The 17,011-nt window shown below is 44.7% G+C and overlaps 1 protein-coding gene across 1 annotated transcript; it reads right to left on the reverse strand.

Annotated features, from left to right (window-relative positions):
• Positions 1–37: 37 nt before the first annotated feature.
• Positions 38–16,936, reverse strand: LOC134861046 (protein Shroom2-like). Its single transcript, XM_063878028.1, is given in 13 exon segments — positions 38–1,788; positions 2,120–2,392; positions 2,476–2,650; positions 2,832–3,165; positions 3,168–3,319; positions 3,952–4,425; positions 5,316–5,365; positions 5,477–7,616; positions 7,833–7,955; positions 8,356–8,373; positions 15,111–15,259; positions 15,801–16,048; positions 16,813–16,936. Coding segments are annotated over 12 exon segments (4,362 nt in total). The 5' UTR covers positions 16,002–16,048; positions 16,813–16,936; the 3' UTR covers positions 38–1,515.
• Positions 16,937–17,011: the final 75 nt, after the last annotated feature.

A 17,011-nucleotide genomic window follows, 5' to 3' on the forward strand; every position in this document is an offset into this window, starting at 1 on the left:
GTCGTTATATAAAATAATCTAGAAGAAGATCACCATGTGTCACAGCTTTATCGTTTTATTGCTCTGAAAGTTGGTGAAAGGTGCACAGCACACACACATTTGAGCCGCTATCCACACCCATCTCAGTCCATGAGGTCCACAGGGCTGAAGGCTACAGTAGGCACATCTTCAAATAAATATGTAGAAAGTCCCAAAGCAGAGAGTAAAGTGCTGAATTTTTAAATGAACCTCTAGAGAAACTGCGCCTTCACTCTGAGAAGTACAATAAATAAGTCCGGTGGTTGTGAGGCCGGAAACACAACCACCCATATGAGCAGTGTGTAGAAAACACTGTCTGTACTGCTGCAGACACTCAACATCGTCCAGCTTTAAAGCTCTTATCCTAGCATAAATCAAAGTGACATCAACCCTCTTAAAACACTAAACAAAGGGAGATACTGTTGGTTGTAAAAGCAAGATCATATATTTGGGAATCAAACTCTCCGTCTCATTTTGTTAGAAAACAAAAAACAGTGGAAATAAATTACCGGGGAAACGTTTCACCATTCTCCAAAAGAAGTTTTCCAACAACACAATAAATTACTAGAAAATAATACTAAAATAAAACACACATGATGGTTATTAATAACAAACGCAACTGTATAAAACAATTCAGAAACAGAGACAGTGTGAGATAAAGAGACAACCCAAGTCATGTAATTTAAGAACATCATTTGGTTTATATACAAACGTTTAAAGTGTATTTTCTATATCTTTAGGAGGTGTCGAGGTGCCAATACATAAAGGGCTTCGTAAAATAATTATAATTAATTATATTATTAAAGGTTTCTGGAGATTTAAGCCACAACTTGTTTAAAATACCTCCAATATTGTTTGTTTGCTATCAGCTTACATAGCTTTTCATGTATTAAAAGGCTAAAAAACACATCCTAAATACCTGGACTTTGGGATACTAATAGATGTAAAAAGTAAGTAAAAGTTAAAAAACAGGAGGAAATCAAGACTAAATGTATTTGGAAATGAAGGGAGTCTGGTCTTTGTGCAATAATTGGTCCTCAAAAGTTAATCAATTATGTATCTAATTGACCTACATAAATTCCTGAGGCTCCTTAATAACTGAAACATTTGATCGGAAAAAAGGGGCCACATAGGAAATGTAGTCTTATTGAGAAAAGATGTAAATGCAGCACCCTCAGATGTACATGCAGCACCCTCAGATGTACATGCAGCACCCTCAGATGTACACGCAGCACCCTCATATGTACATGCAGCACCCTCAGATGTACATGCAGCACCCTCAGATGTACATGCAGCACCCTCAGATGTACATGCAGCACCCTCAGATGTACATGCAGCACCCTCAGATGTACATGCAGCACCCTCAGATGTACATGCAGCACCCTCAGATGTACTGCAGCACCCTCAGATGTACACGCAGCACCCTCAGATGTAGGAATGGATGCTTCAATCTTGATTTCCTCTGCAGAACCAGGAGTTGTTTCTAGGTGAGTAGCATCAGAACATTGGCCTCTGCTCCAGCGGCAGGCTATCCAGCAGACACTTGAGCTGTTCCTCGCCCAGGTGGATCTTGTCCTCGAGTTTGCGCTGCTCGATGATGAGCGCTGACTTCATCTTCACAAAGTGCCGGTAGTCGTCCAGGTTCTCCGCGTCCAGGTGCGCCTCCATGATGCTGGACACCACCCTCTCCCTGCGGTCCAGGTTCTCCTTCAGTTCCTTGGCATCCTCGTGCTGCTGCATCAGCAACTTACGCTTCCTTGTTAGTGTTCGCTGGAGAAAGATGGATAATCATTTGTTGATCTAGCTTCAAAATGTAATGTTTTTTAAAGCTCTTAATCTGCTCTTAATTTGATTTAAGGTAAAACAGGGGGTCTATTTTATTATTACGGCCAGCTGTAGGAGACCTGTGTGCGGCAGAGAGCGATTTAAAGGGACATTATTATATCAATTATTATTCATGTGTCTTTTTATTGAACATTTATATACATGTTTTTATTTATTACAATGTTTTTTGTGAAGTGTAAACTATGCGCATGCAAACTACTGCAAGTCAGTAGAAAATATAGCATATTCCCGACCCTCCTGTGACGTGGGCTCCTACCTTCTCCTCCGGCGGCGCCTCCTCCTCCAGGCTGTTCAGGGCGTTCTCCACCCGGGCCAGCCTCCCGGACAGCGACAGCAGCAGGCTCACCACCTTGTCCAGGTCTCCCACGAACATGCAGAACTTGTCGAGCTGGTTGGCCTGACAGAGGCGCTGCACGGTGCCTTGCACCTCCCGGCCCAGAGCCTCGTTGTCCTCCACGTCCTCCTGCAGGCTCCGCCGCGCCTCCCGCAGCACCTCCAGCTTCCTCGCCAGGCTGGAAATCAGCTCTTGCTGCAGAGGGAAAAAAGCACATGGAGCCGTCAGACAAGATAAGATTTACTTTATAGAACATCATATTTCCTGCTGAGTTTTACCTTTTTGCTGGCGAGGTCGACGTCCAGCTCGTCCTCAGAGTCCTGCTCCTCCAGCTGCTCCTGCATGTCCTTCATCTTGATGAGGAGCTCCGCTTTGGGAGCCGATGTGTTGTAGTACGAAGAGCTGGGTACCAGGGAGGCTGCTGCCGAGACAGACACATCCTCCTCCTCCCTCCTGACACAGACACAGACACAGACACAGACACAGACACAGACACACACACACACACACACACACACACACACACACACACACACACACACACACACACACACACACAGTTTGTACTGTGAAGAACGATAACTGTAAGATACACTTATCTATAACGGATGCTTTATTCTATTAAATGTCCCACCTATCCATGCTTCTTGGGGATGGTGTGGGCAGTCTGGATCCAGAGTAGGCCCTCCTGCGCTGCTGCCCCCCCTCCAGGATCTGCTCCTCCGTGGGGAAAAGCCCCTCCATCAGGTCCATGGTGGTCATCCTGCCGCTCTGGTCCAAGATGTCCGCAAGAGACTTGTCTTTCCCCATGATGTCCCGGGCCAGCTCCTCTCTCTTGGCATCCTCCACAGAGCGCTGACCCCCCGCTGAACTTGACTCCGGGACTGGAGCTGGATCCTGCCGGGTGTAGGCGCTGAACAGAGAGACAGCCGGATGCTCCGCTGTTTTTATGGAGGGGATGCGTGCCGTGGTTCGAGGACGCTGCAAGTGTCGCTGCTCTGAGGCAGGTACGCCTGGCCCTCTCGCTCCGATTCGCTCTCGGAGTGGACGATCCTCACCGGGACTTTCTTCACCGGACTGTTCACATCCATCTCGATGGGGAGCTTCAAATCATTCCCTGACCTGCACAGGAAACACACTTCAATAAAGTCCCACTCATAAACACATAGAAACATACAACACATGTCAACACAGCAACTGAACACACAGCGGACCATTTCTAATTAGAGGACACATCTTACAGTACAACTGAATGGAAAAGGTCACAGCTGTCATGTGGCTTCAACAAATTACAGCCTCTAGTTTGAGGAAATCCCCGACAAGCAAAGCCTTCTCTGTGGCCACATTATATTCAGCATTATCGTCAGCTGACAGAAAATGCAGCGGGTTTACAGCTCGTCTTCTGGTTATATTTCTGACATTTTCTGTGCTATTTGAGTTCAAACTAATTTCACAGACAAGCTGTTGTGGAGGAAGTATTCACATTTACCTTTAATTAAGAAAAAGTACTTATACTACAGTGTGTAAATACTCCGGTACAAGTACAAGTCCTGCATGAGTAAGGAAGTATTATCAGCAAATATGTAGTTTGAGTCTAAAAATAAAAGAACTCAATACAGGAAAATCTAAAACAAGTTGTTTATAGATACCATTTGAATTCCTCTCACTCTTCTAATTGATGAATTCTCAACTCTTTAAGCTGCTCTTGCATAAATGCCTGAGGAGACCTGATGGATGTCTGGTGAGCATCCTACCTGAGCGCGGTGTCCTCTTGCACCAACACGGCCGGCGGTCGGTCGGTCAATCTCAGCGGTGCAAAGTGAGGCGAGGGAGACCGCGCTCGCAGGGATGAAGATGAAGGCTGCTCCTCCTCCTCCTCCACCTCGTTTTCTCCACCTCTGGGCGTCCTGCTTCCAGCGGAGGAGTTCTGGCTGTCAGAGCTGCAGCTGGACACAGGCTGCAGCGGGTCTGGAGCGAGGAATTCCTTGGAGGAGGATGTGGTTTCTGCGCCTAAATGGGGCCTGGGCGGAGGCAGCAGGCCCTTGGTTGGTGGAGATTGGGCGGCCGGGATGAGGCTGCAAGGGCCCGAGGAGAGGGTGGTGTGGGAGGGGTTGGCAGCATCTGGTTTGTTCCTGTGGTCAGCGAGGCCGGGCACCGGGCCCTCGATTCTGGGGACTGACGCGGCCGACTGTGGGCTGCGGTCGGGCTGGTATCGCTCCGTTTTTCCTCTAGAGGTCAAAGTAAAGACAAACTTCATCAGAACCTGAGGGCAAAGTCTAATTTCAGCTTTGTTACAAACACTTCTCCTTCTTTTTAAATCTGGTCAGACAACTATATTTAAATTGTTTTACCAAACTGGACTTTTGTTCATGCTCTGTACTGCTTGTTTCTGAGGTACAGCATGAGTCAGAGTAGTTTTCCAGAGAGTTAAACCAAGGCTGTAACTCTAGTGAAATATATGTAAAAAATAAAGATATTTACTCTGCATTTCTTTGAGCATGCTTTTGTAAATTCAATAGTTGTTCATTTGGAAAACAAGGCTCATGTTTAAGATGTTTTATCTGGCTATTGTTTGATTAGTTTGTTTGTACCACAGTCCTGCAACCTCTGCCTGTTTACCTGCAGGTTTAGAGGATTTAAAGCTGCTGTGATATGGTTTAAGTTACCCGAGCTACGGGTGTAAAAAAACAAAACAGGATCTGTATTTAAAGGATAAAATAATACACTCTCCACCCGTCATAAATCACCTGTAATTAGACAACACACTTTTGTTAATCTGAGCGTGGATTACTACTGGAGATACTTTTCACCTCAGCATGACTCTTTGATAAGATCTAGTGTGACAGAAAGTTATACTTATCTTTTAGGAATCTGAGACGTGTTCGGTCTCTGCCCTGATATCTCACCACTCGAGTAAATGACATTTACAGGACACTTTACATGCATTTTTTGGGCGTATTTTCAAGGAAAATCCTGCCAAAAAGTGGCTAAACATACTGAAAGCTTTACACAAGCATAGAATTGCTTTTTTGTTTATCCCACGTTCCATTTCCCCTGTTTTCTTGTCACATTATTCTTATGTTGCTGCCTTTAATATGTAATTATAATATAATCTCACCTGCTACTGCTCTGCTGACAGGGAGGGTCAATCCATGGTGATGGAATATTCTGCAAAAAAAGTAGAGCACTTCATTGCAAACCTCTGTAAATCCATTTTATAAACACCAGTCCTATTTGATTAAAGTTATACTTTATGCCGTCTATATTAGGGCTCTTCACCTGTGTGTAGAAGTCTGCAGAGGGAGAAGATCTGGACCTCTCGTGGATACACACAGGCGCCTCCTCTACGTCTGTATCCAGGATGTTCTCCGCTGAGTGATACCGACCCTGCGTCTTGGCCTCCGAGGACTTCTTCTGTTTGCTCCACGTTGCCTGGTACTCGGCGAAGGTCCCCAGCCTCTGCTGCTCCAATAGGACCTGCGTATGTCCAGGGCTGAGGTTTTCAAGGTCTGTGGATGTGTGAGAATCCTCCGACTCTCCAGGTCTCTGTTTCTCACCGAGGTCCGTGTTCAGGATTGAACCCTGATTGGATTTCAGCACAGGCCTGGAAAATGCTGGTTTGGCCTCAAAGATCTTCCTCCTGTCTCCAAAAGACCCAGTTTGAGCTTCTCCTTCCACCCCCAATTTGTCTATCTGGTCAGGCTCTGAGAAGGAGTGCATCCTCTTGGCCAGAGGGAAGCGCTTGCGTCCTCTAATGCGTCCGTTTGAGGTTTTAACTAAAGTCCCTTCTGGTCCGAGAGGCTCGAGGTCTCGCCTCTGGAAGGAGGTCGCCTGCAGGACCCTGGCCTGCGCCTCCTTCAGGTGGTCCTTGTAGGTGTTTGTGACCCCAGAAGACGTAGAAGTCTCCGTGGATCTCCACTCCTCCGCTTGCTCGTCCTCGGCTTCACATGTCAGGGTTGCAGCGCTGCGGCTCTTCTGCAGCTGGGCTCGCTTCTGCTGGATCTCATTCCGGAGGACGGTGGCGTAGCGGTCGCTACGGCGGATGCACTTTCCACCGCCAGCAGCCATGCTGTCCCCTGCTTCCTGCAGCTGGGCTGCCTGTTGCCTCGCCGTCAGACTTCTGCTCTCCTGGGCCAGGGAGTGTAGAAGAGGAGTTTTCAGGGGGGATATTCTGTGATCCTCCTGAGGCACCCACGGGTCCTGATGCCTTGAGAGACTCCCCTTATGATCGTTACCTTGATGTGTTGGGAAGTATCTTTTGGCATCAGTTGGATGCACCTCGCCTCTCTTTGCAGCGTCCTCTAAGCTGCGGCTCGTAGCAGAGAGCTCTCCCTGATGGGAATGACCGTAAGGCAGCTGGGCCTGAGGTAGAGGGTACTTAGCTTTAATGTTTGAACCTGGGAAGCCTGGTTCACAGCTGTTCACCCTGTGGGGTTTCTCTGTCTCCCCCCTCCAGCCCTCTGCCTTCCCCTGCCGGGCCTGCAGCTCAGCAGCCTGAACGGGATGCTTGCCTGCCAGGCCGTAGTATCTGTGGCGCCACCCGTTCTCCAGGTTCGGGTTTGCCACGGATGCTGTGGAGTGTCGGACGTGCTTGCGGCTGAAAGCTCTCGTTGGCAGATCTTGAAGGCTGCGGTAATAGCTCCCTACACTCTGGATCTTAGTGGGAGGGGCTGACCTCTTCTGCAGGTAGAGCGGGCTCTCGTCGCTGTACTGCCTCTGGTGGGCAGGTGTGTGGGTGTAGTGAGACTGTCTGACATCATTACTGGACAGGGAGAAGAGTTTGTTGGGGTGCAGCTGGTTGTGGTTGTGGTCCGATGCCGTGTCAGGATGGAGGAAGTCTTTGGTGGGGAGGGGGTTTAAGCTACGTCGGGCCTCAGTGGTTTTCTCCTGGTGGGATCTGAGGCCATTGTGGTTGTTATTCTCTGTCAGTTTCTCAAAGGACCTGCCGTGGGTTTTTGCTTCCGAGTAAGGGAACACCTTCGTGGCTGCAAAGCTGTCACTGCGCAGGGGAGGGGGAGGTGGAGGAGGCGACTGGGACTTTTTCTTCTCTGGTACCTGCCATACAGGGCCCATGCCGGGTCTCCCTGCAACGGAGACCCGAGAGGCGGGCGGCTCCTCGCCCCGCGACCCCTCCCAGCCTCCATTCCCCAGTGTAGGCTGTAGGTACCGGGGGGGAGGCCTCTCACTCGGAGGGCCCTTAAAGAAAATGTTCTCCGTGCTGGTACCCTTCCTCTCGCATGTGCCGGGGTCGTTGAACGGAGGGCTGGGGTTGCTGGAGAAACAGCTGAAGCCAGAGTCTTTCTTGCTTCCCGGTCCACAGAGCGACTCGGCACTGGTTTTAGTCGGGGAAAGACGTCCTGCCAGGGGAGGGGGGTGAGAGGGACGCTCCATGCTGTTCACTGTGGATGAATCTTTGGGCCTAGTGGGAAACAAAGTCTTAATAATAAGTATATCCTTGACTTGGTATTCAACCTGTGTATAGTATAAGGAGCAGAGGGCAGTTGTTTTATACACATAGGGTCCGGGGACTGGGTCTGCTAGCAGCTCCCAAAGTACCAGTCCACAGTCTGTATTTCCTCCTTTTACCGACAACTCTCATGCCCCTACACTAGACTGAGTTCCTGCCCTGTCTCACCTTGCTTCATGGTTCGGCTGCCAGACTGGCGCTGTGCTGTCCTCTCGCCCGCCCGACTGCGGCTCCACGTCTGTCAGCTTGGAGGAGTGCCAGGACTGGGGGCGCGAGCCGGGATCATTCTTCCTGCAAAGAAGCAACAAAACATTTTAGACCAAGGGAGACATTTCAGCTGCAGAGTGCAATGGTTTTCCAGCCTCCCCATTACTCTCCTCCTTCACTGAGGGAAGTGTAAATATTCCAAGTCTGCAGAGTCTTGACGCTTAACAAGAGGCCGGAACAAATATATCCGATATGCATGGACTATTCTATTCTTTTTAAGCATACTACACAATAATAATCTGAATGACAAACTTCTTCAAGCCATATGCCTGCTTTGGGTTTTTAGTTCGGCAGAAAATAGGACTTAAAAAAAAGTATTTAGGTGCAAATTTCTTGTCTTTTTGCTCAGACATGCAATGATTTTATGTTATGTTATGATATCATGCTCGGTAAGAAAGCTAACATGACTGTACTATGCACATACCCTTTGAAGCGGCTTTTCCTGGAGAGCATGTTGGGGAAAGAAAGAATTACATATAATAAATACTGACAAATCCAACAGCTAAGAGGAAGCTGGAAAACAACTTGAGGACCAAGATGAAACTAAAGGATGGACAACAAGCACCACATGCACAACAAATAAGCAATGCACAAAGATCACTGATGTTCACTACCAGCAAACACAACGTGGCTGACTCATTATACCTCATAGAGCTTCGCAAAATCTTGGTGAGAAAGCTCCTCGCCACATGCACCTCGCTCTCTGACGGCATTGTGCGCTGAGACACTACATCAACCATTTTAGCCCTGATGGGCAGCGAGTGACGACAGGAGAGACAGGAAAGAGGGGTAGAAGACGTCAGAAGGGGAAAAAGAACAAATATTTTCTTATTTCTGAAGAGGAAATGGAAACCAGAGGCAAGGCAATAGCAAACTGCATTAATGCTTAAAAGCTGTCAGTGCATTTCCAACCAAATCATGAGCAGACTTTGGAAAGAAGCTCCATGCATGCCATGACCGCGCTCTTATTGTGAAGGGCTTTCACAACAGCAGAGGGAGACAGATCTGTTGCAGCCATACGGCCCCAGATGGAGTTTAGCTGCTTAGAAAAATGAGTCGGATCCACAGGTTAACCCTCAATTACCACCATCCCCCTTTCCTCCACGTTTTAATATGTAGTTTACATTTAGAGATAAGGTTTTACACACTAAAGCTTCAAAATAAAACCTCAAACAAGGACGAATAAAATGTTTTGGAATAGTTTTGCAAGCTTGAACCGTTTCCCAAGTTCATTCACGACAGGCTGATGTGAAATCTCTCAGCCGGACGAGATTTCTGTCGCTTTGATTGAAACTTTGACCCTGCAGGTCATGATGCATTCTTTCTGCAGAGGAATGCAGGCAGGGGGAATCATCGCCCAGCAGTCTGACCGTCGAGGAAAGAAAGACGCCTTCTTTTTGAATTTCTAACCAACCTTCCCCTGTCTCTGGTTCCTTTACTATGTCTGGTTTGTTACATATTATAAACAAACCAAACAGACACCTACAACTACACCTACAAATCAAAAAGGAGCAGATAAATTAGGGGACAAAAGAAGACAAAGAGAGAAATCACAGGGTTAAATCTCCCACTAAAACCAGTGTTTGCAGAGGATTTCTTAGCTCAAAAGAGCACATTATTTCTCAGGATTTACTTTGCAGAACTAATGAAGTTGTATGCATGCATCTTTGAATGCTCAGCGGACTAAAACCCTAATTTCCATTGATTGACAGGTGCAAAAAATGCTAATTTCCCTTTAATTAATCCTAAATTACATAAGGCTTAGTTTTTTTTCCAATGCATTTAAATACATAAACCTAAATTAAAAACACATTTCTAAGGTCACGTTTATTATCCGAACTCCATTTGACTGAGTAAGATTAGATAACAGTAACTTTATCTGGATAAAACTGAACAAAATGAAGCTTCTGGTTCTCATAAAGAGCCAGATAAGTGCTTTCTGAGATGGAAAATGTAGGAACATGCTACAATAGTTATGGAAAAGTCACTTGGGTCTTTCATGAAGAGGATAGCAAAGTATTTCTCCAACTTGAAAACCTTCCCTCCCTCTGCTTAGACACACAAAGTGAGAGCCTCCGCACCATCCCGCACAATGGAAATGCAAATGTCACTTTCTCTAAAGCGCTGAGGGTCTATTGTCTGGGGATACAGCTGCTCCATCACAGATATTCCTCTGGGGAGGGGACGCCGCCGCTCACTCCCCAGGATATACGAGCCTGGTGTCGGCTGAGGTCATTCATAGAAAAGACCAAACATGAAACTGAAACAGAGCTGACCCAGTTCATGGCTCATACACCCGTCATCAAGAGGCTGAAAAATGATCCTTTAACGCCTATGAGTATGATGGACTTGTAGAGGAGGAATGAGAGGAATTTTGATGTCAAAATAGCCACACAAATTCTGGTCTAACGTGTATCCTCTGTATCTACAAGATCCCAGCCATGTAGGAACAAAAACTACACCATTTCTGATAAAATTCGGAAAATTTAAGCAATTTATATCATGCAAAAATGCCACATATTTTCTGCTCCAGGCTTCCTAAATACATCTCAGTCTTTTAAAGTTATTTCTGTCCATGACTAAGCGTCCAAACCTCATTAAAAGAGGCTGATTTTATATCAGAAACTGTTTGAGATGTTCTGCTTTTCTCTGTTTGACATTAGTATGATTTGAATAGCTTTGGGTTTTTCTGTCGCTCCAATAAAAAGACATTTAAAGTCATCAAGTTCTTGAATTAAAAGATATAATGAAGCCTTGTTTTATTAAGAAACGGTGCCTGCAGGAAGAGTATTTCAGCCTGTAAGCAGAGATACTTTATTTAAACTGATTTGTACAAGTTCTTCCTAAATGAGGAGTAGAACCATGCAAAGAAAACGTGGGAACTTACCAACTCCCTCAAATATATCAGAGCTTTGTGTGTGTGTGTGTGTGTGTGTGTGTGTGTGTGTGTGTGTGTGTGTGTGTGCAAAAAAAAAAAGGACACTCACTCCTCCACAGCAGACTCCTTCAAAAACACTGCAGGACAGAACCAGGACTCCCTCCAGCCTCCTCCTGCTCCTCCCAGTATCAATACAGACACACTGCACCTTGTGCTGCGGAGGAGATTTCCTCTGGGATTATAAAGGGGGATTTGAGGCGAAAGGGGGAGGAGTTATGGTCCTTGCTGTAATCTAGTGTTTGGGCTGCAGAGCTACTGGGAATGCTGGGAAAAAAAGTTAACACAAGGTGGGGAGATTCAGGTCAAAAATGTGCCACTATGACTTTATGCATTTTATTTTAGTTTCCATTATTGTGTCTGTTGTCCTAGACTTCCAGCTACCGTCTCTTTTGTTTTCTACTCCAGAGATGTCATATCCTTGCTCATATTGCTCAGGTCTGTTTGGGACTGGGGAAGGGAAGGGGTACATGATGTGTGTTGTTGTCTTTAAAACATCTAATAAAAAGATTTGAGGAAAAAAAAGTCTGAATATATCGGGAAAAGGATCTAAAGAGACTATACTCATAAAACATAAAAGATCTGAAGGTTTGAACTTTATAACAGGTCCACCCATCTCAATATATAATCAGTTCTCCTGGATCTGAAAGCTGATTTAGGATATTTTAAGCTTGGCTCTGACGCTCAGATTTGGATATTCGGGGGAGATTCTGACACCTGAGTGTGATCCGAACATACAATCATAACGAACGCCCTGTTTTTCTTCCTGTGGGAAGATCTACTCTGGCTTCCTTGTGAGGAAACGCAGCACAGACAGGAATGCTTGGCCCGAGAGATACCAGGAGGAGGAGGAGGAGGGAGGCAGATACTGGGAGACAACAAGAAGAGACTCCTCTACTGGGGAGGAGAGGCTGCAATCTCTGAGGATCTCTCTGTAAGTTACTGCCCATTTTATCCCGTGAGTCAAGATGTATCCTCCAGGTATAAAAAGACCAGAGGATTGAGGACATCCCAGCAGAACAACAGTGATTACGTCCTTGATGGGAGATATATTAAACTGGGACGAGCAGTCGGCTGTGGGGGCCGAAGTGTGAGCTCTAAACACGACGGAACAATAGAAGTGCCAGCGTCATCACAGCTGGGCTTATCGGTGTCACTGCCTGCACCAGCAACAAAAAATAAAACGGGGGGGGGGGGGGGGGGGGGGGGGGGGGGGGGGGACTTTGACAACATGCAAACCTGAAGAGGAGCTGGATCTGAACGCACACACACACAGAAATGGGCTGTTTTTTAGTATAATGCATACTTTAGCACAACATGGTGCAAAGAAACAAAGCTGGCAAATGTAAAAAGGCGGGAATTAATGTATTCAGGCTACTTTCTTTGTACTACGGACTAAAGTCAGATATTTAGTTAACTATTACTAAAAAATCCAAATATTTTAACTCGAGACGCTGGAAAAACTGCATTTCCTGCCTATATAATACACACATGTCAACTAACATAATTATCCTAATAATTTCAACCAATTAAAACTTTTGAACCCTCATATATTTGTTTACTGATTGCTTATATGACCAGCTGTTAATATGTAATACAAAGATTCACTCACTTGGTAAAATCCAAGGCTCTTCCACAATGTGAAGCACAAAATAAAAGGGATAACTTCAAAGTTGAATATTTATGCTAAATAATAACCTTTAAAACCCTTCTAATGCAAGTTTAAACTCTAATAGAGTCTAGTTTAAAGATGATACTGCAGAAATGTCAAGGCCAGGTGTGTTTTTGATAGGAATGATTAGATCTTGGTGCATATTTTAGGACAGTAAAAGGGTTCCTTCAGCTTTGTTAGGGAGTGAAAAGGTAAAACATGCCATATTATTGCATGATTTTCTGACTTTACTTATAAAAGGGGAAATAAATCCCATCCTCTACATGCTTTCTAGTTAATAAATAACACATTTCTCTCTGTTTTAGGCAAACAAATGCTGGTTATATTGCATTTAAACTGCTGCTAAAGTATATCATTGAGCACAGGGTGAAGTGACACTTGTTGCTCATGCTAAAAACCTCTGAAAATACTAATTATCTAAATGTCTTAGAGCTGTAACTGTTATTTAAACACACATATTTGCCTTGTAAATTCACCCTGGTCACTCACAAAGATGTCATTATACTCCCAAATGAGTTTACCTGCGCTAACGTTGGGATCCATCCCTAAAATAAATCCCCAGGAGGTTTTCTTTCCAAATTTACAGCTCACTTTTTGGGGGAAATTGACCGCTGTCTTTTAACTTTTTTAATGCGTCATCCAGATGAAAAAAGAACTGCCGTTATCTCACACTCTTTCCCTGCTTCCTGATCTAATCCCACTTATCAGGGACCAAATGATTGAATCAGAGGAAATAAAAAGAACACAATCGTAAGACGGAACGAGGCAGTACCTTGAAATGTTGTCTTTTATCTTCTAAAAGCCAAACATGTCCAGAGGAAAGCAGACAAGAGCTGTGTGTTGGAGCAGCAAAGCCCCTGAAGACAATGGGCTCTGCTGATACGGCCTATCCCACTAAGCAGTGTCAACTCACCTAGGCAACATGGACTGTACCACTCCTCCTGCAAACGGGGGACGACGGCTGGACTAAAGTTTCCCTGAGTGCGACTCAAAGATCTCTGTGCTCGTTTTAAATATCCTCCCTCTGCATTAGCTGTGTGTTTGATCTCTACGCCTGTTTGAATGGAATATTTCACGGCAGAAGTCGTTTTTATTGGGAAACACTTTGATCCACCGTCCCCTCCTTTTAAAGTAGCCCACTCTGCAAAGCTGAGCACACGCCTGTGGCTTTGCAACTAGTAATTGGATTCAGGCTTTAAGACTCTGTTGCCACTGAGCATGTAATTCTGACTGGACAGGACACTGAACACACATGTAGTCAAAGGAGGTTACTCCTGCAGAAACATTAAAGAGTATTTGATTTATTTAAGTTGTTAAACATTATTCTGTCATTCTGTAAATGTTTTATTCACATTTCCTAAAAGGACTTCCTGTTTCACTGAATTTAAAATGAACATTTGTTGGGTTTAAGCAAACTAAACAGTGAGGTAATGTTGATTTAACAGCAGATAAAGAAGATTATTGTTGTGGAGAGGCATGAATTTAATGAGCAATCTTCTGTCTTTGCAGTAAACGGAAGCTCAGAGGGGATAGAGCCTTTTCCGCTGCTGGTCCTAAACTGTGGAATGACCTCCCATTGCACATTAGACAAGCCCCTTCACTGCCCATTTTTAAAACTCACCTTAAAACCCATTTCTATTCCTTGGCTTTTAACCCAGCATGAGACTATGTTTCTGTTTCATCGGTCTTGTTGTTTTTATATTGTTTTTGTGTTTTGTGTCTTGTGCTAGGTGTTTTCAGCAGCACTTTGTTTCAGCTCGGCTGCTTTTTTAAAGGGCTTTATAAATAAAGTTGAGTTGAGTATGGATGTTCAATCACTTATTTAACTAGTCAATATTTGAGACGCTGTGTTTGTAAACTGTTGAAAAAAAGCTTTTGCATCCCCTAAAATGTCCCCAATCTCCACTAAAGTAGAGTTTTAGTGAGGTAAACATTAACCCCTTTGATTATAACAGCAGATCCTATTTCATTAAAGCGTGGTAGAGTAAAATGTAAACCATCAATGCACAGAAATATCTCAAAGCCTCCACATGGTGGCGCTAAATCCATGCCTCAACATTTCTAAAATGAAAGGAAATGTAGTTTAAAAAGGCATAACACTCACTTTCATGAAGCTGAAACTAGATTGTTTTGCTGGATGATTAAAAAACGATTACTGGTTAACTGGTGTTTACTGTGACCGGTGAACGTGGAGGAAATAAATACTCCTCTCTGTCTCACTTAGGAGTCATTTTTATCTGGAATAACGTTGTTGGCTGCTGCAGCGCCTGCACACTACTGCTTTTGTTTCTCCCTCAGCAGCGAGAGGCCCATCGTGTCGGTTGACCCCCTTTAAAACCACAAAGAAGATTTTTAAGGTTCGTTTTTGCCTCTTCTTCCTAGGTTTTCTCGTCCGCTTTTGTGTCTCGTACAAGATTGGACCGTTGACCTCCTAGTGCATGATCAAAAAATAATGACACAAAAAACCCTTAAACATTCAAGAACTTCTGCCTCTCTTTCTAAATTAAACGAAGGGTATTTAAACAACGTTTTAGCTTTGTAACAGGAGCTGAGATATCTACTGTTTCTGTACCTTCGGACCCCCAGAGTCAGGGTCTTATGGGAGCTCTTCACCAGACAGATGGCCTCCTGACGGGAGCCGCCTAGGGACACGGCATTCACGCTCACCATTTCATCTCCGGCCTGCAGACACACTGCTGCCGCCGCGCTGCCCTCCTCTACCTGAGAACACACACACACACACACACACACACACACTTCTGCAGTTGATCTACTGGCCACTGGGTGATCCCCCCTGCCTCTAGGTAAATACAATAATACCTGCCATTAAAAAGGTGAGGTGCAACAACACCTTGGCTCATTTCCTCAGCCCTCTTTTAAGGGGGATGTTTCACAGGATAGTATTTCATCCTCATGTGGTGGCCAGCAACCTGAGTGCTCTAATTAAAAATTAAACCCTGCACCCCTGACATTTAAGCGTCAGTATCTCACTAAGGAAATGCCTTGACTTCTGCACCACAGGTCTAATTGCTGCAGATTAAACTCCCACCCAGAAGTTTTGATTGGTTTGGCTTGTTTTACCTTCTATAATCTGAGGGCTACATGCTTTTCTTTGTCCTATATAACAGTGAACTGATCATCTGTAGATATTCAGCTGGTCTGACAGTGATGAAATTATGCTTTTAATAACCGAACGAACACCCGGCTGCATATTGTTGGACATTTTTCCATGCTTGTGCCAAAAACGATAACCATTTCTTACCTTAGTGATGACCAGAGGCTCCCTGTGCTCTGTGCCGCCCCTCAGGGTGAAGCCCCAGGGTGCTTTGCCTCGGAGCAGCACCTCCACCAGCTCCTCCTCCTCCACTTCTCTCTGCATCCCTCCCCACATCTCCACCTCCCTCCACCACCTCATCCTGTCTGCAGAAACCCTCAGGTCGTCTCTGTAGTCCACGGCGTCCATGCCTGGGGTTCAGAGGGCTCCATCAACATCTGTCACCCTGAGAGATCCTGCATTTATAAACCCAAAACCTTCATTATTATTTTACAAATGACTTTAAACCAAAACTTTACTAATATACAACTTCCTCCAGAAACATGAGCACTACAGCAGGAGCTGCCAGAAACAATGAATTCAAGAGTGTGGAAAATGAATATTCGCTTCTTTTTTGGTGGAAAAGGAAAATAAAAGGTGATATCCTTAAGTTTTTGCTCCTTTTTGGAGATAATAAGCAATTTAAACTTTAAAAAAATGTCAACTTTAACTATTTTCTGACTTTTACTACACAAAACGGTTATTTATCGAGACTACTGCAGTTTGTTTTTTCTTCTAATGGCTGAATGAAATAAGATATTTGATGATAAAAGCAAAATATGATTCATTTGGGCTCAATTTCAGGCTTACAGTGATTAATTAAGAGCTATTTATTAGTGAAACACATTTTTGCAGCATTTTTTAAGAAACAGAACATTTTTTTCAATTAATTTGTAATATTTCAACTCACAGGCTAAACGTCATGTATATATCAAGCCCAATGTTAAATTTAAAGCAGAAAAAGCCGGTTATAAATGAGCCAACTCACTAAAAAGTAGTTAAAAATATATCTCCTAAAAGAGAAGGGAACATCTGATAGATTAAAAAGACTTACTTACTTTAAAATGCTAATTCGCTAAAGCAACAAACAGAAAAGCGAACGACGTTTTTTCTCAGCGTTCAGCTCCAACAGGTGTCACGCGCTTCTCTCTAATTGATTTTCGGACTTTAAATTGATTACCTTGAACAGTTTTCCGTCCTGATCAGTATTTCTGGGAAGTTTTACCCCTTCAAAACCCTTTAAAAGCAGCGTTGTCGCAACACAAAAAGCTCCCTGACATCTCCATCTGTTCTCCTCACCTTCACAACACTTCAACTCACGCAGTGATGTCATCACGCCCCCTAGCGGCGACGTGCTGCGTCATCAGGCTGCATGGTGC

This window comes from Eleginops maclovinus, chromosome 24 (assembly GCF_036324505.1).
Source record: "Eleginops maclovinus isolate JMC-PN-2008 ecotype Puerto Natales chromosome 24, JC_Emac_rtc_rv5, whole genome shotgun sequence".
NCBI lineage: Eukaryota > Metazoa > Chordata > Actinopteri > Perciformes > Eleginopidae > Eleginops > Eleginops maclovinus.